Raw genomic sequence first — 26002 nt, 5'->3', positions numbered from 1 at the left:
CAGTTCCTCCTGGATTTAGGACCACACACACACCCAAACCCTGGGATTTCCCTGGTGGGGTGGCTACATGTCCTCTTGGGTCAAACAGACAATTAATTCAGTTTTACCTGAGGTGTCATTTGGATGCTGCAGGTAAAACCGAGACAAGTCCTGTGTTTTGGGCCTGTTTTGAAGGGTTCCTCGACAAACCTTTGATGATATGATTGCCAAGTGACTAGCTAACATGCTAGTTTTTCCTTCAGAAATGGTGGGTAAGATAGGAAGAGACAGAAATCTGAACTATGGTATGAAAATCAGAACTATAACTTGCTTTCAAAGATGTCACTGCAGAAAATGCTACTAGTGAAGGCAAATAACATTCAATTTTTTCCCCAGAGGGAAAATGACACTGATGAAAGATTTGTTACTCATGCCTTGGGAAATGTAGGAGACAGTAGTGGATATTTCTAGCAGCGTAAACAATCTGTAAGACTGAACCACATAAATAACCTTAGTTTTTTGTAAAACATACAAAATAATCTGTTCATAATGAAATATAATAGGTAACTATCATCTTCCCGATGCTTCTGCATGGCAAATTCCATATTATCTAGAAGCCCACCTTTCATTGAAATTTTCACCATCAATATGAGCTGGTCACTTCCATTCTAAGCATATAACATATAAGTGGGAGAAATCCAGTTCATCTAGACAATATAGTTTTCATTGGGATGTGTGAAGGTTGTGACCTCCTGGGGCTCACCATATAATGAGTCATTGTGTGACTGTGAATACTTAGGTATGATTTGTGCTGCTTCTTCTAATTTGAGCTTGTGCAACAGAACAGCATTTTATCATGACATTGTGTTTTCACAATTATCTGTTATGCCTCAGATTTCCTCATGTAATTACATCAGTGTAGATAATAATCTAACAATCTATCTCCAGGAGGCATGTACTCAATTGTGGAAATTCTCCTTCTACACACATGCCAATTCAAGAAAGGTCCGAGGAGCACACCTATTGACTTCAATAAAATTAGAATTCTATCTGGGAAGTTGCTAACCTGTTTAAATGCTTGAGGGTTAATTACTTTTCACACTACCCCCACAGTCCTTAACACATTATCAGAAACAAGTGCAATCAATTTCAGTTGAATTTCCCTCCAAATAAGTTTCCTTAGGGTTGCTGCCTAACATGTACATGTTTAGATGCATATGAAAGTGATTAATTTATAAAATAGGGATCTTCCCTTCCCCCTCTTATTTATACCCCACTAAAATAAAAAGTATTTGACATATAGGATAAACACTTATAAAAAGCATTAAATAGCAGCATTAAAAGCAGCAAAAACAGATTGTTGTTTTTTGCACTACTGTGCAGTGTGCATAAGAGTTTGTTCGTTTTTTTCTATATGTGTGTGTGTGTGTGTGTATATATATATATATATAAAATAATAATAATAATAATTTGGCCCTTCAATAGTCTGAAGGATTGTGGACCAGCCCTCTGCTTAAAAAGTTTGAGGACCCCTGCTCTACAGATATGACATCTGTACTGTACTAATCTGTACTAATGTATCATTATGAAGCCATTTCCTGTGCCTGCTCAGTCTTTCTATGTATGTCGCTCTCACATATATTTTCTCTCACTTACCATGTTCTACGCTGTACAGTAACAGGGATAAAAATGACTGTTCTGTCTCATTTTGAAGACAGCCTTTCTGAGACTTAGTACATTGTTCAGCACCCACAGATAAAACATTTCACATGGGCAACTGCTTAAGAGATCTTGTGATATCTATCTCCCTATACCTATAGGACAAATCAATTTCTGAAGAAGTGGTACATGTGGATTAGAATTAACTTCAATAAATACAATTAATATTAGAATCTGCAATCTGGGATAGCTCACTCTAGTCTCCGGTGGATTATATCATCCTTATTAATTAATGATGAGATATTTAGCAGCGTTTTGCTTAGTGACTTTAAACTTTAATAAACTTTATTACGGTCCATGGACCCATAGCTGTTAAGTATATAGCATACAGGAGTTTACAAAACATTCAAAACAAAAATGTGCTAAACAGACACATACTACAGAATAATAGGTAATACCTTGATCGGAGACTAGGCTCTGAGTGAAAAAATGACAATGACTAAGAGGACTATTTTATGTCAACTACAAATTTAAGTCTCTACAAAAGTACATGCACAATTGGAAAATACTTGACTAAAACTCTCATCAGCACATTGAGAACACATTGAGAGACAAAGTACTCTAAATTTAGATGTCAGCAAATTCTGAGATGAAACAGAACTTCAATGAAACCAGGTGGGAATAATCAGACATGTCAATTGCTTTGTTCATCTTAGGGGATTTTGTGCCCAACATATGACAAAGCAAAATAGTATGTTTCTTAAAGGCCGCAAAGCTTGGCTGATATAGTTGGCAGAATATGAAATTGTATTATGACAGATGCAACGGTCTAATAATCAGAATTTTAAAAAGCCCTTAGGATGATTAACACAGTTCACCTAAAAACATCCAGGAGACTGAGGATTTCACAAAAGGAAAAATCAAAGGTTTTAGATAATGAGATGTACTGTAGTCACCTACCTCCCCCATGCCAATCTGCACAATTTTCAGTCCTGTTGTTTTTTCAAGCATGTCTTTGTTGTCAGCTATTGGGAAAATTAAGAATGACAGAGTTAACATAAATTGAAATTGGGATGAGTCTGCATCATATACTTTTATCAGTCCCATAACATTCTCAAGAGGCCAGGTATTTTGCCATACTCATCTTCACATAATTTGCATGAGATGGACCAAATATTATTACCATTTTACAAGGAGAAAACTTGATGAACAGAAATAGCTACCTGTCTACAATAAATAAATCAATAGTGGGACACACTTTTTGAGCAAGAATCAAGTTCTTGGACCAAAAAGACTACATAATTGTTATACAAATATAAACTAAACAATAAAGGCTCAATTTATCCATTGATTTGCTTCATAAAATCAGTTGCTGGACTGCATGAATCTATTGATCTCAAGCATGCCAGGTGAAATAAGAAACAGAGCTGCTGTCCATTTAATGATTGTGTAGAATATGGAATTTCAGCAGGTGTTACCATTAAAGGGACAGGAACTCTACTTCTTATTTCATCTGCTGGGTCTAGTTGGTGATCATGGAATCGCCCATTGACTGAATTACATAAACCCACAAAAAGTTTGTGTCGATCAGGGTTCTCTTTGTAAGAAGATCTTCTTCCTGTTGTTCATTGGGTTGAGCCAGCAATTTCATGATATAAGAACAACTCTGTATCTATTTTATCTCTTGGGTGCACAGAAAATTGCAGTTGCCAGAAATATTTTCTTATCAGTTGGTTCATTAACTGCATCCTTTCTTGTAAAACTTAGATCTAGTCATAGCCATTCACAAGTTATTTTGAGGGCCCTTTTTGTTCTTTTCCTAATAGATGTTTGATTGGTTGGGAAAGTGTAGGGGCTCTTTTCATGACATCATACCATATATTAAATATTGTTTTATGGAAGGGAATGGCAGACACATGCGTTGTATTTTCTTAAGTTGTCACTAAAAACTTTATTATTCCAGTAGACATATTATTGTTGTTAATTCTCTCTGGATTACACTTTAACATTATGCTCTTGATACTTTTTTTTCAAAATCAACATTCATATTTTTACAAGTTCATTGTTTGATGATGTTTTGTTTTGTTATTTTGTTATATATTAAGTTACTCTAAGAAGGCATTTTTAATTTTAGCTGTTGTGTGCATCCAAGTCATTTGTGACTTAGGGTTGTTGTATGTTTTCCGGGCTGCATGGCCATGTTCCAGAACATGGAACATGTTCTTCTGGAACATGGCCGTACAACCCGGAAAACATACAACAACCCTGTGATCCCGGCCATAAAAGCCTTTGACAACACATTTGTGACTTATGATAACCTTAAGGCAAGCCTATCATGGAGTTTGTTCAGAGTATTTTTCCTTTGCCTTACTCTGTGGCTGAGAGTGTATAACTTTGTTCAGTGCATTTCCAATGTATGAGCAGGTATTTGAAACCGGGTCTCTGGAGTCACACACCATGCCTGCAATTAGTGCAGAGATCAGGGGCTAGATTGCTAACTGGAGCACTGTATCATGAGAGAATAACTCCCATGTTGCGGCAGCTCCACTGGTTGTCGGTCTACTTCTGGGCTGAATACAAAGTGCTGATCGTTACCTATAAAGCCCTAAACCAGTGGTTCTCAACCTATGGGTTCCCAAGTGTTTTGGCCTACAACTCCTAGAAATCCCAGCCAGTTTACCAGCTATTAGGATTTTTGGGAGCTGAAGGCCAAAACATTTGGGGAGCCACAGGTTGAGAACCACTGCCCTAAACGGTTTGGGTCCAGGCTATTTGTCTTATCGCATCTCCCTATACAGACCATCCCATGTACTGCGGTCAACGGTCCTCTCAGCCCCACCCCTGTCTCAAGCTTGGTTGGTGGGAATGAGAGAGGGGGCCTTCTCCGTGATTGCTCCCATCTCTGGAACTCACTCCCTAAAGAAATAAAAAGGGCCCCCACCCTCCTCTCCTTTAAGAAACTTCTGAAAACACATCTATACACTTTAGCATATGGAGAGGAGGAGGATTAGGACACTTTAACCCATTGGAACGCTGGCTAACTCACTTGTATCATACGGCTGCCATGATAAATCTTAAATGAACATTGGTGTTAGCCACTTTTAATGTAGTCGTATCTTAATTGCTAGGAGCCCCTGATGGCATAGTGGACTAAAGCCTCATGACTTGAAGGTTGGGTTGCTGACCTGAAAGCTGCCAGGTTTGAATCCCACCCGGGGAGAGCATGGATGAGCTCCCTCTATCAGCTCCAGCTCCATGCGGGGACATGAGAGAAGCCTCCCACAAGGATGGTAAAACATCAAAAAACATCCGGGCGTGCCCTGGGCAACGTCCTTGCAGACGGCCAATTCTCTCACTCCAGAAGCGACTCAAGTTGCTCCTGACACGAAAAAAAAATCTTAATTGCTTTTAGGGTATGTGTTTTAATGCTTGCTTATGTTTTAGTTTATTATATCCTATTGGATTGTTTGTTTTACTTTCATTTTGATGCTTAACTCTTTTGTTGTAAGTTTACTGTTGTTACTGTGCATTATCCTGTATTGTTTTTGATGTGTTTGAACTCATTTGAGGCATTGAATGTTTACCAATTTTGTGTGTGTGTAAACCGCTCTGAGTCCCTTAGAGGAGAGAGGGCAATCTAGAAATAAAGTGCTTATTATTATTATTATTATTATTATTATTATTATTATTATTATTATTATTATGCCTGCTCATACTTTTTACATATAAATATAACTATGCAAATAAGTAAAACACAGAACTACATGCTGAAAAACCACACATTGGTTCATACAACAGTATCATCCATATATTCCCGCTATCAGAGCCATATAATCCTTCATGCAAGCACATAATGGGAGAAGCTCACCAAGGATATAGACTAGACCGAATTAAGTTACAATATTTCCAGGAGGCAGGGTTGGAATAGATGAACTTAAAAGTCTCCTGAAACTCTTATCTTTCTGTAATTCAAAAAGGGATCTTTTCCTTAGTGTTCAAGAAATGATGCTTTGCTGTGAAAACAGTCAATTCTTTCTTTTGTAGTTTTCCCCATCTTTGCTACTCTTCTTGATCACACAGCCCTTTAAGTGTTACATCCCCCATTTAGTTTTTCTGTCAGAATTAAGTCATATCCATAGCTTCAAAAGTGTTTTTCCTTCTGTGCTTCTAAATATACTCAAGAGCATTCCTGGACTGCAGCCTAGAAGTGTAGATTGATAGATAATTCAATTCAGTATTGCTATTTAGTTATTTATATAGTGCTTCATGCATTCAAAGACTCAACTAACATCAGTCTATTTATTTATCTTTACAGTTCCTCAGAGAGATAGCTAAGTAAACACGATTAAATCCCTTTTGTACAAAGAAAGGGGCAAACTGAGGTAGGAACGTGACTCAGCTCCTCTTGGCTGTTCAGAATCAATGCTGGAGAAGGAATTAGGATGCAAGCTTTGTTGAATGATCTCAAACTGTAAGCCTATGGATGCTTTCATGTGCTCAGTTACACATATGTGCACTTTCATCTTATATCTAATGTTGAATACATATACTAAAATTATTGTGATGAAAGTGTGCTCAAAATCCACTGGTTTCAAACATGAAATTGAAATAGGAAAGACGGTCATCTAATTTTAGGGCACATCGAAATGAGAATAGTCTATTGCAACATACAACTAAAGAGAGTATTTAAATATTGCAAAGCAAAATATTATTACAGAAATATGTTCCATTTTACAGTTGTTAAATGGATGTGAAAATAACTGTAAATTGATTTTATTTATGGCAAGCTTAAGATGATGATATTACTATTATTACTATTAGTTTATATCACGCCTTTCCTCCAATACTGGGGTTTAATGCAGCTTACAGAAGTTAAAAGTCAATCCACACAGTCAATCCATTTAGAGTCATAAATAAAACATACAAAAGTTATTATTAAAATGCAACTAAGTGATTCATAGAAATTAAGGATGATTAAAACAAATCCATGGAATCATTAAGGTCCATTAAAATCAGGAAAACAGCACACCATTAAAAGCCCAAGCAGTCTGTCTCCGAAAACCTGTCAGAAGAAAGAAATCTTCACTTGCCAATGGTTGGAGAGCATGGAGGGAGCAAGCCCTATTACACTATGCAACATGATTTTTGTTCCTGGGTTATAGATGTCATTTACTAATTGGTTCTATCACAAATATGGAAAAAGTTTATTAAACTGAAAAAACTTCGTTTTTGCGGTCTACGAAAAAGATTAAAATGGCACATTGAAATATTAAAAATGGCAGACACAAAAACAAATTGTCTGGTGTATAACAACTACTTTCAAAGTAAGTATTGCACAACTAAACATGAAATATTATTTTCAAACCAGGGACAGGAATTTTTTTTTCAAATTTTGTTACATAGTATTATTTGTGTTCTAAATCCTGAGAGCAGTCACTGAGAAGGCCCTTAACATATTACAATGAATGCACAAAATCTGAAGATGTGTGGTGAAGTTATCATTTTTGCCCATTTATCTCATTCATTATTTAAATCTGGGTTAGGTAAGTGCAGATTGCAATGTTTGAAATGCCTTTGTCACTCATCTCTAAGAACTTTGGCATCAGTATAACGAAATGGCAGCACATAACTTTACTGACATGTTCGCTCTCAGAAAGTTTTTTTTTTTAAGTTCCTGTTAAAGACAACCAAATGACTTGATACAGTTATATGGTCCTGTTGGGCAGGTTCTTGTTCTCCAGCACCCATTATAGATTTTAAATGACTGTTGTGTATGAGAGAAGAATGTATGCACTGGTGTCTGAATATTGCATATGAGTTGGCTCTGTATACATCACGGAAGAAGGTGATGAGTAAATGGACTGAGAAACCATTATACCAGTAAGTTCATTTAAATCTTAACATTACTTTTTTTGTAGAGCAGAGGATGTTATATAAATAGTTTGTGTTTCTGTAATATAATGTAGAGTTAAGGTTATATATTCTCATTAAGTGACAGGTGCAATGAGTATTGGAGAATGACTATGCATATGGATGGTGATTGGTTGGCTGCTGGAAGAATGGGTTAAGACTTAGCAGAATCCCTGCCAACAGAAACTGAATTGGATAGAAAATAGAGTGGATTTGTGGGAGGAGCAGGACTTTGGGAAGGGGAGATTGTGTTGATGTGGTTATTTTATTAGAGATTAAGGAAACCTCCAAGTATCGGTGAATGTCCTGTAGGGTGGTGTGGAATGAATAATGTGTAACTCTTGGTCAAATAAAATTATAATTGTTATTAATCGTATCCATGCATATTGCATAGCCACTATTTCTAATACTATGGTGAAGTATGGTTAAAACCATAGAACAGCTTTATACAAGTGGACCCATTAAACATCCTGGTGGCAGCCATATCCTAGGAAGAATGTAGGCAGGTGTTTCTGTTTGAGCAAAAGAACCCTTAAGGTAATTCAACAAAAAACTGTAGACTTGGTGAAATGAATCCCACAAAGCTCAGAGCAATTTACACAGAGCTATCTTTGATTTGCTACATCATAACCCTTACTCAATATCAATCTAGTTTCAGCATCTGTGGACTTCATGGCTGGTCAGAGATTTTCCATGTCCAAACCTAACATTTTATTAAATTAAATGTTGGAATCAAAATGAAAGTAAGGGCAGAATCCTATTGGTGTCTTATGCCAGTGTAATGGTCCACTGTTGTTGCTGCTGTTGCAGGCCTTCAAGTTATTTCCACCTTAGTTCTAACCCTAAAGCAAACCTACCATGGAGTTTTCTTTGCAAGGTTTGGTGGACATGATTTCCTTTGAGGCTGAAAGAATGTAATTTGACGAAGGTCTACCAGAATCTTGGGACCTCATCACATGGACTTTAGGAAATGTCCTAAGATGCTTCCAGGACATTTCCTCAACGGAGCCCAACAGAGCCCATCATACAACGTAAATTTGCTTGGCAAATCCTCCTGCTATCACCTAGCTTCAGGACCTTAGTGTGATGAGGTCCTATGTCTAATGTTCAAACCACATCACACTTGCTCTCTACTTTGTATTAATACACCATACTGACTCTATTTCTTGTTGTTGTGTGGTGAGCTGAACTGATATCTTACCTCCAGATTTCTTCCTTTTTCAAAACCAAAAAGTCTTATAATATAATCCTTTATTAACATCATGCTAAGAGACTAATACTACATCCAATCAAGAAATCTGTACTACAGCATTTTCTCAATCATGGGGAAATGTAACAGTGCAATGCAAACATTGTCTGGAAAGATGCAGAAAATGTGTGCTGCTATTTTAAGAAAAACCAATGAACAACATATGAATCCTTTTAAAAAAGCTCCCCATGAGACAAAAAGAGTTTTCTTATACACAAAAAGAAGTCAATTAAAATTAAATTCAGTAGATGAAGGATATGCAAATTACCTGAAGAAGTGGAACCCTATAATGTTCTCAAAATTCAGCAATGGTCTATTTAATTAGTATTTTAATTTATCAGAATAATTCTTTGCACTTGACAATTCCATATAATTAAGCACGTAGCTATAGCGGAATAATATCTCCTGCTCACTTTATACCAGTTATTTTAACCTGAAAGAATCTCTAGAAGTCTCTTCTGTGATCTAATTACAATGGGGACAACTTAATGGCTTTGCTCTATTAAACAACACGACTAGAGGGTTGCTGAGTATTCAGAGAGGTGCAGTTGCCACAGCTCAGGACCTTGGGTCTCTAAAGAAGATGTGGGGCACATCCCTAACAACATAATTTACTTGGATGCTAGTATACATGCCTGGAAGCAAGAAACTATTTTCTGGCAAAAATGGCTGAAATCTTTAAAACCATTTACATCACTGCAGGTGACACATTTTTGGCGGGACTGCTTCCAAAAATTAAAAAGAAAGAAAATCCTAAGTGAAGCTATGTTAGCTGGTTGCAACAAAAGCAACAATCTTCTGTCACCTTGTGGAGTGCCTAAAATGTTGATTGTGGCATGAAACTGTATACCAAAAATAAATCTGTTAGCCTCTAAGGTGCCACAAGCTTCTTTGTAATTTGTGCTTCAAAAAGGAGGACTGAGGAATTCTTCAGTGGTTAATGTGAATATAATCAAAGCTTGGCCCAATCTATAGCATTCTCATAATCAGAGGAAGCAATGACAGCAGCAGCAATAGTATTTGTTTGTTATCCCTCAGACCACCAGAGTTGCTGAAGCAATGGCTTGAGATTACTTTTATAAAAATACACTCTCAAAGCCAACATTAGTTTTAATGGCAAAGGTTATATGAAGCAAAATAATATTGGCTGTCCACCAGAACCTAAGGAAGACCCAGCAAGCATGACTTCCCTTGAAAGGGAGTTATGCAACTGAGATCCTGCTACAGAGAAAGCCCTGTCACATGTAGTCATCAGCCTAAATGCTTGTGGTGGTGGGACATGAAAAAGGAACATCACTGATGATTTCAGAGTCCAGGCAAGTTCATGTGGGAGGAAGAGATCTTTCCGATAGAATTGTCCATAAGCTATTTAGGGCTCGTCCAGACATAAACTGCTTTTAAAAAGAACTCTACAAGATGTAAAAATGAAAAAGTGTAATATATGTACAAATATTAAAACAAACCAAAAAAAACCCTCCAGAGTTCCAACAGACTCATTTCTAGTAGAAACACATTTACTTGCAGCTAACTCATACACATTCAACTGCAAACAAATAATTTGTAATGGAGGTTGGGGGAAGACTGTAAGTTCCCATTTCAAAAAAAAGGGTTGCTACTTGCTAGACAACATCAGCACTAAATGCACACCGATTGGGATTAACTGAGGGAAACCTCGAGATAAAAAGATCCCCCTTTATCCAGTTTCTGGCTCAAATATGAACATCTTCTTATATCTGTGTGACCCTGCATGCCAAAAAACACATGTTTTCTTTCTCTCCCCCCTGTGGAGATATTCCCAGCTGATTTCTATCCCTTTTGAAAAGCCCGAAACAGCTGGGAATAGTATGTGATTTATCTCACTTCTCCATGAAACTCAACCATATAGTCAGGTCAGATAAACTGCAACTCACCCTTCAAAACTAGGGTGCCTCGACTGCCTCTCTGTCATCTGCTCAAATTTAGAGTCCAAGGACCTCATCTGACAGACAGGGAGAAAGCAGGGGAAAGTGGAGGGAACCGTCCTCCTTTGTTCCCTACCATCTTTCCCCATCTTCTGAGGTGGCTGGCCATCCCATGTCATTTTCCGTCCTTTCCCATGCTTTCCCTGCTTCCAATCTGTTTTCTGTAATTAGGAGCCACATAGCACTCGATTCCTGAAAATAGAGTCTTTTCTCTGTTTTCATGTGCTGGCAACACGGACTGCCATGGACAGAGCCACCAGAAATGGGATGGCCTCCGTGGGACTCTTTGCCAGTGCCTGAAAACAGAGAGAAGACACAGAGAAGACTGCATCTGATAAGATCCCAAGTCACAGGCAAGCCATTTAATAAGTAAAATACTTGCAAATGTGTTACTACTATGCATTTCTGAGAGCTCCTTCTCAATAACCTGAGTTATAACAAGCAACAGTCCCTTGACTGCCTCAAACAATCTGCTTTGATGCAAAGAAGCAGCGGGAAAAATAGCTTATTTGCCATCCTTACTACTACCAATTAGGTTCTAAAGTGGTTCCAAGATGGTCCCTAACCTATGCTTGATCAGAACCATTCCAGGACTGCCTCTATTTATTCATTCCTATTTTTCTGACAAGCCTATTCACTCATTTGGTCTCTTCCAGCCTTACCTTTTTCATCATTCCAGCATCTGGAGATGTTTTAATGTTTAGTAACAACGTCAACAATGCATCGTTAGATTTTGGGTACTGAACACTCTGGGTCATGAAGCCAAACGAGTTTTCTGGCAGACTTCTAATCTGTCACAACAATTCCATTTAAGCATTGCTGACTTACTTGTTTGCTTAAGACTATAATGGAATTCATACTCTTTACTACAGAAGTTAAAAATAGGGTCAGAAAGGAGGGAAAGAAATCACTGACATTTCAGGTTCCTTTGGGCATTTACCTTGTTATGAGAAACTGAAATGTTAGACTTATTTGCTCCTTTGGAATAAATAGTTGGTATTTGAATAGCAGGGTTTGTTTTATAAGAGGATCTAAAAATGCTTCACAAGCAAATCCCACATTTTCATGTTGAATACCTTCTGGTGGTAAATGTATTTAAAATATTTTTACACCACTTCTCAGTCAAAAAAGCTCCCAGAGCAGCTTGCATATAATCAATAAAAACAAGACTGCAAGCTTACAATTTTCAAAAGATATATCACAAAAGGGATGGAGAAATAAGTGAAAAAACCAGTGTTTACAGCAGGGCTCTTGAAATGGCTGTGTCGTCATATAATCTAGCTCTGCTTCAGCCTACTTAAATATGTACCAATGTAGACTACAGGGGAATTCCTGTGGCAGTGTCCCAATTCCTATCTCAATAAGGAGCCCCCGGTGGCGTAGTGGGTTAAAGCCTTGTGACTTGAAGGTTGGGCTGCTGACCTGAAGGCTGCCAGGTTCGAATCCAACCTGGGGAGAGAGCAGATGAGTTCCCTCTATCAGCTCCAGCTCCATGCGGGGACATGAGAGAAGCCTCCCACAAGGATGGTAAAAACATCCAAACATCCGGGCGTCCCCTGGGCAACGTCCTTGCAGATGGCCAATTCTCTCACACCAGAAGCGACTTGCAGTTTCTCAAGTCACTCCTGACACGAAAAATAATAATAATATGAATTTGCTTTGCCAATCTTTAAGTCTGTGTAAGTAAGATGAATGGGATAGATACAATCATGCAACTCATTTATAAAAATGGAAACTGGGTTGAAACCAGACTTCATCTTAATCAGTGTAGATCAGTGATTCCCAAACTTTTTTTGACCAGGGCCCACATGAACAGGGACCACTTTGACCAGGGACCACTCCCCAATATTAGTACCAAAAGGGTTATGGATCAGTTTTAGGTCAACTTTAGATTTGGTTTGATTATTTGGGATGCTGATTCAGAAAATTGCATTGGATAGTTTTTGATACAGAACATATGTCATTCAGTAGTCACCATCTCCTTGCCCACAGAAAACCATATTTAATAATCTAGAGCTGATGTGGTCTATCCAATGCAATGGTCAGTTCTGCAGAAGGGAATGGAAATAAAATTAATAAAATAAATAAATAAAGAGGAAGGAGGTTCACTGACTGGATTTTCGTTCTCGTGACCCACAGGTTGGGAACCACTGGTGTAGATCATTGAAAACACTGGGAGATGTAGCTGATGATTAACAATTGATTCCAATGTATTTGAATGGATTTTTCTATAGCTATAGGTGGCACAGAGTGGGGCAGAGGGAGAAAGATTTCACCAGCAAGTAGTTTAACTCCCCATTCAGTCCCAAATTGTTGGCCTCCATCAGTATTTGAAGGAAAATCACTTTTTACATGCTGATGCTTGTGTCCCAAAATGAACTTCTCTGTAACACCCTGCCCTAATTTTGTTTCTGGAGCTGTCAAAGCATAAGCATAAGTAGGCAAGCTCCAGAAACACCTAGGTAGTCAGAATTGGTAAAATTAGCTTGTTGGCTAGATCAGAAAAATGAATTATGGTCATTATCAGCCAACAACTAGCAGAATAAACTAAGAGACAAGGTACAGGGAAGCACACCTGCAGACCTGACCCCATCTCTGCCTAAGTCCACGGCTAGGCCTGTTAACTCCCTAGCAAATTGTCATGGTCACAGGCACAATAGATGATTATATTTCTCATACCATTGCTTTGTTTCCCCTGCCTTTCCATTTCTTTTGGATTTTGCACATTTGGTCGTGCTTTATTACCAATTATAATGCCATACTAGAGATATTAATAATTTTAAAAACACTATGAACGAGCTATATGTTACAGACATTGAAGTGACAATGTGGCTGACTTAAATGGTCAGGCGCAACACTGAACTGCTTCCCTTTTCATATCCAAAGGGATTATTTGTCAAAGACGAGGCCAAAAGGTTGCACAGGAAAGCTATCTTCAACCCGCCTTTTCCATTCAAATGTAGGGAAATATGCAAGACCTTTATCGCTCACTTATCTCTTTTCTAATCTCTGGCAAACCCGCAGTGAAAATGGTGGCACAAAAAGGCTAAGCTGCACAGTAATAATAGTGACAGCCTTGTAAATGTTATGTCAAATCCAATTTTCAAGTCATTTTTCAAGTGATTTTAATTAGATATTGTTTCAATCTCTCTTGCATTAATACAATTTTTCATAGCAATGTTCCAGCTTCCCAGTTTGTTGAAAGGATCTCCCTCCCAACTATGTCTTGATGCCTTGAGTAATTTAAAATGGGGTTTTTATTTACAGCAATTTTCAGCGCACTGATCCCACAAAGGCCACTACATCGAGTAAAACTGACACAGGAAAGGTAGAATTAAGGCTTCGTTTTCTGGTCTCAGTGGAGCTTGTAATTTTGCTTCTAGAGACATGACAAGTTGGCTACAGTATAGTAAAGGCTAGAATTTTATAATAAAGTATTGGTATCCTTGGTTTCACAGCAATATTTTACTCCAATTAAAATAGGATGTCAATCTTGTTAAATAGATTTTAGTGGACTGGGTTTTTTTCATGTCAGGAGCAACTTGAGAAACTGCAAGAGGACTGGTAATATTAATTAATAAACTAAATCTATTAATTAAGAGTTTGAAAAGTGTTTTTCTCTCTTTTTAGACGATGTCTGCATAAGGTGCCTCCAGCACCATCTTTAAAGCATTCCCTTTTGTCAGATAAAGGGGACTCCCTCTTCTAAGATGTCACCTGCCATAAGCATATTTTCCTATACTTGATTGATGTATGTGTGTATATGGAAATACACACACATACACACTTTTGTTAATCTTTTAACCCTACAGGAGAGGACACACATGTTTTACATAGATGTTAACATAATTAATATTCCTTTATTCCATCTGCCAGTTAATCAGAAATATAAGCTACTGAGTTAAGTATACTAAGCAGTCATTGGGAGTTACCTATATTACCCACATCCATAGCTGTTCCATATTTAGTCATCATTGTGACCCACTGCCATGATTGTTACTCCCCGCAACCTACTTTACCAAGCATCTCCTTTTTGAATGATGTTTACACAAGATTTCAGAGAGTCATACCAAGAGATGTTACTTAATGAAGTAGGCTTAGCTAAGTAACTTATCAGTATGCTTCCTAAATAGATTTTTTACAAACTGTTATGGGAAAGGCTTCCTCTATGCAGGCCGCATTACTTGCTGCACATGTCAATCTGATTCTTCTCATCTAAAGAAAGCACAGCCATTGTAATGTTGCAGATGGCCAAGACAGTTGAAAAGATGGGGGATTTCTCTTGGCCAATGAGCTGTAAGATTTTCTAAACTGGTTCAGCACAATTACCATTGGCACTTGATCTGTGTCCACGACCCAAGTATATGAGTAGTATAGGACTTCTGCTTGCCCACTGTGCTAGAAAACACCTTGCCCCCAATGACCACAGAAAGAATATACTGTAAAAGATTGAGTCAGGGAGGTAGTTTCATTTTTAGTTATTATATTTGTATCTTTCTGTTCCTCTAAGGAGTTCAAGGTAGTAAATGTAACCTCTGCCTGTCTGGGTCTGGTGGGGATTTTGGTTGCAATAATTCTTGCAGAGGCTGAAAGTGAAAAATAAGTGTTTTAGTTGAATGTGTTAAACCTTGAAAAGAAACCACCCATAAATAGCTAAATGTTCTGTTTAAACAAACAAAAGAAAAAAAAAACAGTGCAACCATTGGTCCATTTAAGCCCAAGGACAAAATTAGATGAAACACTGTAGGCGGCCAGTACAAACATTCCTCTGATCCAACAAGGTTTAGGACTTTGCTCACAGCTTTAGACCCAAAGCTACAGGACCACCAGAGCACAAGACACACAAAAGTGCAGGTTAAAGGACAAAATCCTTAAACAAGGTGATAAGAACCCAGTATTATGATTATTTATTTAACTATCCAGAATAACAAGCAAAACATTTCCCTTCCAGTTTTCTCATTAGGGATGACTCAAACCCTTCAGGTCTAAAGTAGCCATTTCATGGGCATAATATACACTGAGGTTTTTGAGATCTGCTCAGTTTCATAGATGAGACAGTATGTGGGATCACCACAGTCTGAGTAAAAATATAAAAAGTGAGTGGGTGTTTAATTACCGCTCTGCCTGCAGAAACAGTTAAGACTGATTAACATCCTGCCTTCTTCAAGTATTTTTGGATATGGCAATGCTTTTAAGCAGCAAAGGGAGACAGCTAAAAATCTTTGTGTTTCTAAACACGCCTTAAAAATAGATAAAGCAAAATTTTAAAAACAACACTAGCAGCGACTCTGTCTATGTAGGTAGGTATTTAGGTTAATCTCACAACTAAGATTAAAAAGAGTAACCTTGAAGATCCAAAAGAGACTTACTAAAGTCTCCCAGTTTCATAGGGAACAGATCTCGTACTTTTAGAAAGCCCAGCTGATGATATTTCAGATGCAAAATTATTCTGCTCGAAGGCTGTTCAATCAGCACCTCAACAATACAACTGGTCTATGTCTCTTTACTTCTTATTTTTATAGCCTGCATATATTACTTCTTTGAGGAGATCAATTATGTATCCAGATGACAGCGTGTGTTTCAAACGCACTAGACTTGCTTCTCAAAATGAAGCTTTTTAAAAAATGGTAATGAACGACAGCAACAAAATGAATACTCACATTTCAATATTATATTGAGCCGTTGGTCTGTTCCATGCCAAAAACAAAAAGGACACATTTTCCAGGTCCATTTCAGTAATAGGCTAGCCCCATGTTTGTAATTCATCTGCAGGTATGTTTATTGATGCCCTCTTGGCACAAAAAAACCATCCAGAGTTGGAAAAAACATTTGCAATATTTCAACTGACTGGTTTACTAAATCATGAGTTACACAGTTAATGCACAAGGCCACCCACTTGCAAAATCTATTTACTCTGTCCTCAGAAAGAGAGCAAAAGTATTTATTACCAGCAGTGCCCATCATAACAAGATCCGCCATAAAGCTTTTGGATGAAAATGAAGATGAGTTGCAGTAACATGATCAGTGTTTCTCCAAATATCATAGGATATTTCTCCCCTTTTCTACAATCTCCCTTAATCAAGACTTAAAAGGCTATTTTGGTGAAGTCAAAAGGACTTATTGCAATGAAAAATTCAGTGTAAATGTCTTACGTTTGAGTGGGGGACAAAACAGAGCAATCACATGTGGTCTTGTTCTACAATATTACAATTTGTATGTGTTTATATACGAAATGACCCTATTCCCATGCTGATGCTTAGTCCACAGAAGTCCCTTCTTCATTTAACTGATTGCAAAGAGAGAAAAAAATTAAGTCAGGAAAAGAAACATTGCTTTCAGGTGCAGGTTAGCTTTGCATGAGAGGTGTCATAGTGGGACATCATACATACACACACATTTTAATTTTTTTCTAGATATGTCTCAATAAACCGTTATTAAGGGATGGAAAGAATAATGGAAACTAGATCCAGCCTTTAGGACAATGTCTTCTTTTTGCGCCTTTCCCTTGGAGAGACCTCCTCCCCTCTGGCTCCCCACTGGTGTGACAAGAGCTCCCCCTCCTGTTTTGGATTAACTTCAATCACTCCTTATGGATATCACCTTCAAATGGATTATGGTTCACCTGCAACAGAAAATCCACCACATGTGGATTTTGCTGGGCATCCAAATGGGAAACAGCAAGTCATTCCTTTCCAAACTAAACATTTTTAGAACAAACAGCTTTATATATATGTGAACCTTCTGTGAATGTTTATGACAGACATAAAGTGGGGAAACAAGGACTACAAAACCTGTGTTGTTGGCCAAACAGGCTTATCTGGCCAGAGACACAGAAAGACAGATGTAAAATGTAGACACTAATGGAAACGGCCAGGACTATTCCACCAGCCATTGTGCAAAAATTTGGATGTGGGTTGTAAGTCATTAGTAAAGGTAAAGGTTTCCCCTGACGTTAAGTCCAGTCATGTCTGACGCTGGGGGTTGGTGCTCATCTCCATTTCTAAGCTGAAGAGCCGGCATTGTCCATAGACACCTCCAAGGTCATGTGGCCGGCATGACTGCATGGAGCACCATTACCTTCCCGCCGGAGCAGTGCCTATTGATCTACTCACATTCACATGTTTTCAAACTGCTAGGTTGGCAGGAACTGGGGCTAACAGGGGGCGCTCATTCCGGATTTGAACCCGCTACCTTTCAGTCTGCAAGTTCAGCAGCTCAGTGCTTTAACACACTTCACCACCAGGGCTCCCTAACTGTAATGTAAGTCATTACACTTGCGGTAAATCTGTACTTACGAACTAACTTACAAATCCAGAGCCATGCTCCCAACAAACACAAATGAATCAAAATATCCAGTTATGAAGTTTTTGTAAGAAGTTTGTTAATTTTCATAAGTCTTAGTAAGTCAGTTTTCAGTGCAAGCAAGCTCTCCTGGGATGCAGGAGCAGCATCGCCTCTGTCACCATTGTGCGAGCTGGGAGGGAGATAGAGGCCAGTGTAGGAGCTCAATTTGTCCATTCTCTAATGCTTTTTAGCATTAGGATCCCTTAAGATCCCTTGTCAGCTTAGGATCCCTTGCCAGGGTGCTGCTGCAGGGCTATATTACAAATACTTTGGGGTCAATTGATAATTCTAGTCTACCAACTAACCTGTTCCTTTCTTTTGTCCTATTTTGGGGTCAATTGTAGTACTACTGTAATACAAGTGTGACAACTGGCAAGATTTATCCCAATAGCTGTAAAAAAAATTGGAAAGCCCAAAGTTCTCTGAGGATGGGAAAGAGTGACTCAGCCTAGGTGTTGAAATTGAAAAGAAAATCCCTAAAAATCAGTGGATGTACAAATCTTTCTGAAACTTTGGAGGAACGATGCCCTGGTTATATTGTGTCATTGCAGTGAAATTCAAGGGGATAGCTCTTGTACTTTTAAAAAATATAATTAGAAACAAAACAGACCCCTTACGATTGTTTGCAAACACTTACAAAATGAAACAGGGGCATACAAAATTTGTATTTCAAAACAAAATGGATTTTGGACATATCTCACACCTCTAGAAAATAGTTTAAATAAACAAATATAAAACGGTTGAGTTAGGATACAACATAAATCTAGATTTGGCTCTAGAAATAAACCATGAGCATATGTTCTCCCTCTCCTTCCTTCCTTCCACCCCTTCCTTCCTCCACATTTTATTACATTGCTAGGGTTCATCCCTAGCGTTATCAAACTATACCAATACTTCCAAGCTAACATCTTATAATTTACATTCATCCTGCTCCAAACCAGGTATTCAATTCATGGTTTGAAATAGATATACAATCTTGGTTTGAAGGATAAGCACAATCACCATTTGCAGACCAGATATAATGAGACAGGTTTGATCAAGTCTGGTAGCAAAACATCTGAAGTGATGGGAAGGAGGCAAACGGAAAGACAGGAATATATAGGTGTACATGATATCAATTCTTATGCATGGGAATCAGCCGTAATAGCAGGAAATTAGCTGTAGGTAACAGTTCATGGTTCCATGTTAGATCCATATCCCCATACACATACCAAAAAAAAATCATGTAATGAGTTTGACAGAAGTCACATGCACATTGTGATGCCGTTTTGTTTTGAATGCAGTTACACATACCAACTTGGCATATGGATTATTTGGCATGACTTTAATTCATATGAATTTAGTTTTCAAAGTTATTTCTCTAAAACAGACAACTTAGAATAAAAAACATTTGTGCCTGAATTCAATTTTAGTAATGTGTAAAAACTATATTTATGCACAACTAGTTATATCCAAATATCCAAACATTAAAGAGAACCTAGAAAACATCATAACATAGGAAGCAAAAGTCAAGCCATATGCAGCTCAGAATCACTTACAAGCTTACAACTGATGAAGAAAGCTCTTAGCTATGAAAATACAGACTATAAGTAGCTTAATTGGTTTTTAAGGTGCCACATGTCTCTATCTTTCAGTATTATATAGTTTGCTTACCCCAGTACTGTAATAAGTCTCTGGATCAGCCACACAAGCATCAATCATGTATGAAGTATGCATTCTTCCAACTAGTGGGGATGTATGCTATTATCCCTTAACCCTCATCTTACAGTTTTCTTACGTTTCTAAAATATTTATGTCATGCACTGTATTAAATTATAGCAATTAAAACCACAGTGAGATTTTATTAATATTTTATCAGAAATGTTTCTTAATTGGAATTTCCCTGGTGCCATTCTTGTACAGTACAAATGTCTGTTAAGTGGGCATATGCGCAGTCCGTTTCTAATTGCACGTTATCATTCTATGTAGTATATATATGTTTATATATGTGTGTGTGAGTCTATATAATACTATCATATTGAACCATGCTGATCAGCACCTATGCTGATTTTTCTTATAGACAGTATTAGAGAAGAAATATGTATTGTGAACTTTGAGGTGAGTGGTCTGATCACAGACTTTCTATGGGACGCTGTTGGTTTGTGTCTAGATGATTTCTTACATGTATTAGATACATAGATATGAGATGCTCTATCTATCTCTCTATTTAATAAAAGTGTAAATATGCTTGTCTGTTTGTATGTGGTTAGGTATGTTTGTGGGCTATTTCCAAGACGGCTCCCACTTCCAGAGAGCCTTGTGACTCCCACCAATGACAGATCTGAACCAAACTTAGCACATACGTCCAACATGGCCAACTTTGAATATTGACAGGATTTGGGGGGAATTGGCCATGGATACAGGGAGTTATAGCTCACTCACATCCAGAGCATGAATCCCACTTATGATGGATCTGGACCAAACCTGGCAAACATATCCAATGTGACCAAGACAGAAAGAGATGCAGTGATACACAATGATCGCTCAAACTATTATGCAGCACACAGATGTATATATGTTTTGAACAAAACATACATCAATTCAATGAATGGAAAATGAAATAAATGAAGTCTTATATAATGAAAACATAACACAATTCTCACTGCCTTTTTTGTTTACAAACAAGATAGGTTCTGTAGGTTTCATCTTAATATGTTTGCAAGTCAGAACAAGTACATTTTTAAAGTGTGACTCCAGCCATCCTTAACTAGGAGTCATTTGTAAACTGGATGTTTGTAACTCGAGGACTGCCTGTATTTTGCACTCTACTTTCTGCAGCAATTAGAAAGTGAATTGTTTCAGGATCAAGCATTCGAAGGGCAGGGTGTTACAATCTTTTACTGAAGGCTTTCCTAATCCACACAAAGAAAAATGTACAGAAGCGCATGTATGTACAATAGGACCAATATATTGCAGAACCCATATCTGCAATTTCCCAAGGAAAAATTGTCTCTTTAGGAATTTTTTAAGACTCCCCATAGTGTTGCATTGAAGGACCGAGCTAATTCCTAAAGGGGATAGCAAGCTATAAGTAAGGTTAAGGGAAAGGTTTTCTTCTGACATTAAATCTAGTAATTTCCGACTCTGGGGGTTGGTGCTCATCTCTATTTCTAAACTAAAGAGCTGGCGTTGTCCATAAACACTTTCAAGGTCATGTGGCTGGCATGACACATGGAGTGCTGCTACCTTCCTGCCAGAATACCTATTGATCTACTCATATTTGCATGTTTTTGAACTGCTAGTTTGGCAGAAGCTGGGGCTGATAGCAGGAGCTCACCCCGCTCTCTGGATTCGAACCACTGACCTTCTGATCAGCAAGTTCAGCAGCTCAGCAGTTTAAACCACTGTGCCACCAGGGGCTCCGAGCTATAAATATAATTTACAAATGAACATGTGATAATTGATGTTCTTAATATAATAAATCTGTATGATAGCTACATGAGAGTACTCCTTGTACTTGAAACCTCCCTCGCCCTATCCCTTTAAGATTCCTCTCAGAGGTCAGGCAGTGTGATATTGGAAGGTAAGGAAGGTGGAAGAACCACAGAACAACACAAGTCATAGAAGTTACATCAAAACTATATAAAAGTAAAGACACAAAGTAAAGCCACGTTAGAGATATAACCGATTGAGATCCAATTGAAACTATATTAAAGTAACATTCAGTCAGAACGGTGGTTGTGCTTTAAGGAATTTAACTCCCTTCACGAAGACTGGTAGTAAAACTCTGGAAGAGAAGAAGTGTGAGATCCATTCTTTAGTAAATTGTTGTTTTTACTTCAAATGTGTGGCATTTGATCTGTTCCTTGCATCACAGACACCTTCCAAATAAATAGCTAGTGTGGGGGCAGAGCAATCATAATCATTTATGATATATACACCAAAAAAATGTGATGCAAATTCTAATCCTTCTTTAGGGTTTCTTTTTATTTTTAATGGGGTGGCTCATAACTTCTTTCTTTTTTATTATTAAGCTACCATGAAGCATTACATACTTTCAAAAGGTCTTCAAAGAAGATAAGGCTTTATAGCAGCAATTAGACTCCTGGTTCCATTTTTAAAATGGTGAAATAATAATCAATATAAAATCTAAACATTCAATAATGTATTAAAACCCCTTTTGAAACCTGGTGCAATATCCTGCATATGATGTGTATATTCTATGAATATTCTCTATGTAGAATTTTAAACCTAATCTTCAATTTATAAATCTGGTTTACATTGATGGATGAACTTTGGCAGAATGTAAGAACTGCTTTTCAAGGAAATAAATGCTCATGAGATCAGGTGCAACTACCTCTAAACTTCTACGTCTCTCTCCGCATCATTTTTTTTGTTGTTGCACCGGTGTTGGAAAATGACCAGATAATTGGCAGGAGGCAAGGCTTTACAGTTAGTATTGTATAAAAAGGGTAGAGGAATAGGAAACAGATGTTCCTAACCATAGGTATTTTAATGGCCATGGCTTCTAATTTAAAATGGAAAGTCGACAAATCTTGTATAATGGATTGTAACACTTTGAGTTATTACCAATTTGTTTCCTCTACTTTCACAAATTCAAACAGTAGTCAAAATACTGTGTGCCATTATTGCTAGGAATTGATCACTTGGCATTTATGGGGAAGTTGCACACACCCTACTTCATTTGTCTCTATCTGACTTTCATTTGAACTATTGTGTACCATCTGAGTTTTATTGCTAACACAGTTGTTCTTGTGGCATGCATACATAAAAAAGACACTCTGCTGTGTTTTCATTGGTGAGAAACCACAGATATGTAGATAATTTGTAAATGAGTTCCACTGTTCCCATCCAGACGATATCAAGGCAATAAACAACATGGATGCTGCCATTAAGATTCTAAAGTAGTCAAGTAAAGGAGCTGGAGACTGGGGAGGGGGTAGGTGGGTGCAGAGTGGGAACAAATTAATACCAAACAGTTCATACATTCAAAATATCTCACTTAACCTTACATATCAATGTGTGATATCATGCTAGGAAAGTCCATCCAAAATAAGGATAAAAATGACTTGGGGTGAACATGGGGGTGCAAGCAGCATCTGTCTGATGTGTTCATCCACCCCACTCCAGAACGTATCTTTAAAGTCACCTTACATTATGATATCATTGCACTGATAGTTCATATATATGGAGACATGGACAACACGATGATATTGCATCTTGTTACAGAAGAGAATTTACTATGGAATTCCCATTTTTGATAGCAAGCCTGCATCATAACATGTTCTTTGTCATCTATTGCCATTACTTCTCATCTGCTGTGGGGAAGTCCTCCAACCATCAATGATCCACAGCAACCTTAATCAATGCAGCACCATCCAGCTGTATTGCAGTCAGAACTATTCAGGATGGATAACCAAATGGGTAATGATGTAAGTTGTATTTCAAGACATCTGGAGGGCCCCTAGCTGGGAAAGCCTACGCTATGAGATCAAAGGACTATCCATCGCAAAGCACACTGCTGAAGTTAAAAAGGAATATGATATTGAATAAGCATCAAGACTATCTTAACATTGAAAATATTTCCCTTTAAGTCTATCAGCACACACCTGAATAATGCACCTGTTAACATTTTCAGTATTATCTTGTTCTTCTCTGCATTCTCGCCAGTAAAAAAACACTTGTTCTTCTTTTATCCTTATTTTGCACTTCCTATTTGGCAATTTTCAAAACCAGACAAAAATCCAGAAATCTACAGAATACTTGCAGCCTGTGTCTTTGTCAAGGGTGATCAGAATCAAACTGCTGCTTCTATACACAGCCTGTGAGGCAGTATAATTACAAAAGCTCCTCATTCTCCTTACTATAAGAGATACTGCACAAGACACAAGGATGTTTCCAGTAGCTGCTACTACAGTATGTGCAAAAACATTGTGGGATTTAGTAATGTATACTAAAAGACTCAATTTATTAATTGGCATGATTAATGGCCCAGTTCATTAATTTCAGATTAGTACTGAAATTTATTTCACAAGCTATGTGGGTAAAAAAAATTGATTCTGTTTGACTCTAGCATTATTTTAAATCTGTATGTACCTCTTGATTCAGAACCAAAGTAACTAGTTTTGAAATGTTCTTCAGTCACTAATCTGAATAGTTCAGATTCATTGTGAGACATAATATTTTAAGTTACAAAAAAACTTGTAAATCTTCAACATCTACATTTTAGAATCCTGGTGTTTTTGAACATATCATAACAACAATTGCTTGGCTTTCTACTTAGGCTACCTCATCAGACAGGGTATTTTCTGGAAGCATATCCGGTTAAGCCCTAGGTCATCCATAAAGCCTGTGGCTCTCATTAAACAACGCACAGGAACTTCCGGTGGGGCTCAGTGGATGATCTAAGGTGGAGCAGGTTTCCCATTATGCCTAGGAAGCAATGGGGGGAAGCTGTGTGGTCAATGCTTCACCCCATAGGATCAGCTTCCTCAGGAGCTGGGTGATGTGGGGTGTGGGGCAACGGGTTCCCCACACTCCCCAATGAGGGTCGCCGGATTTGCCATGATGTGCGGCGATTCCGATGGCTTTGTGGCAAGCTCGTAAGACAATTGTTTGCAAAATGACTGTATTTACTGAGAAACTCCTGTAAATCTCAAATTTAATTCTACGTTATCATAGCAGGTTCTCTGTAAGCCCTCTGTAAACCTCACCACTGCCTCATCTGATTTGACAATGTCACCTAAAAGATATGCAGCAGTGTCATATGATTTAAGTTTGCAAGTGAAGATTTGTGAAGGAGGATACGCAAACATTCAGGGATGCTACCTTCCACATCTGATCTTTCAACTGAAGAACCTTGGTGTTAAACATTTGCTTCAGGATATGAGAATCTGACAAAGATCCGGATCTGTTTCCTTGTCCTGAGAGTTCTTCCCTTAGGAAAAATCCATCAATGGAGAATTAGCCTGGCATGCCCTGCCACATGTTTTGCCCTCGGATAACCAGGCTGAGCAAGCTGCATCATATTAGCTAAATTACAGGAACTAGGAGGCATAACTTAGAACACATATTCAAGATAAAGAGTGCCACCCTAATGTTTTTAGGGAGAAAATCAGAATTGCAATGTCAAAACGTAAACTAAAAAAGGTACTATTTTAACAGAAAGGCTAAAGAAGCATCCGTTCTTGAACCTTTCGGATTACATACAAATCTGAAGTTACTTGAAACTAGGCTGTTTCATACTATTTTACTATCTGAAGCAGAGAAAGCAACCTCCTCCACATCTAGTCAGTGTTCATAATGCAGAACTCCATCAACTGAACAAGAATAGAAAGGTTAAAAACAAATGCTCTTGTGTCCTTGATTTTCTTCTCTGGAGAAGCAAAAGGGACACAAAATGGAAAAACATGCTATACTTCTATACAGTGTCTATATATACACACACACACACACACACACACACACACACACACATACACACACACACAGAGTAGAGTCTCACTTATCCAACACTCGTTTATCCAACATTCTGAATTATCCAATGCATTTTTGTAGTCAATGTTTTCAATATATCGTGATATTTTGGTGCTAAATTCGTAAATACAGTAATTACTACATAGCATTACTGCATATTGAACTACTTTTTCTGTCAAATTTGTTGTATAACATGATGTTTTGGTGCGTAATTTGTAAAATCATAATGTAATTTGATGTTTAATAGGCTTTTCCTTAATCCCTCCTTATTATCCAACATATTCGCTTATCCAACGTTCTGCCGGCCCATTTATGTTGGATAAGTGAGACTCTACTGTATATATATATATATATATATATATATTCAGAAAGGAAAACATTTTATCCATTTCTCCTTCATTTCTTTTATCTTGTCTTCACGTGG

The 26002-nt window shown here is 37.8% G+C and overlaps 1 protein-coding gene across 4 annotated transcripts in view; it reads right to left on the bottom strand.

Annotated features, from left to right (window-relative positions):
* The window catches only part of ptprn2 (protein tyrosine phosphatase receptor type N2), a 612886-nt gene that overhangs the window by 286398 nt on the left and 300486 nt on the right, over window positions 1-26002 (bottom strand). For all 4 annotated transcript variants that reach the window (XM_062984600.1, XM_062984602.1, XM_062984601.1 and 1 more), the window contains one exon: window positions 2599-2663. In XM_062984600.1, the coding sequence (XP_062840670.1) occupies window positions 2599-2663 (65 nt within the window). The remainder of the gene's footprint in view (window positions 1-2598; window positions 2664-26002) is intronic.

This window comes from Anolis carolinensis, chromosome 6 (genome assembly GCF_035594765.1).
Source record: "Anolis carolinensis isolate JA03-04 chromosome 6, rAnoCar3.1.pri, whole genome shotgun sequence".
Lineage (NCBI taxonomy): Eukaryota > Metazoa > Chordata > Lepidosauria > Squamata > Dactyloidae > Anolis > Anolis carolinensis.
Note: the sequence above shows the minus strand (reverse complement) of the source record. Positions and strands in the feature narration are given on the sequence as shown.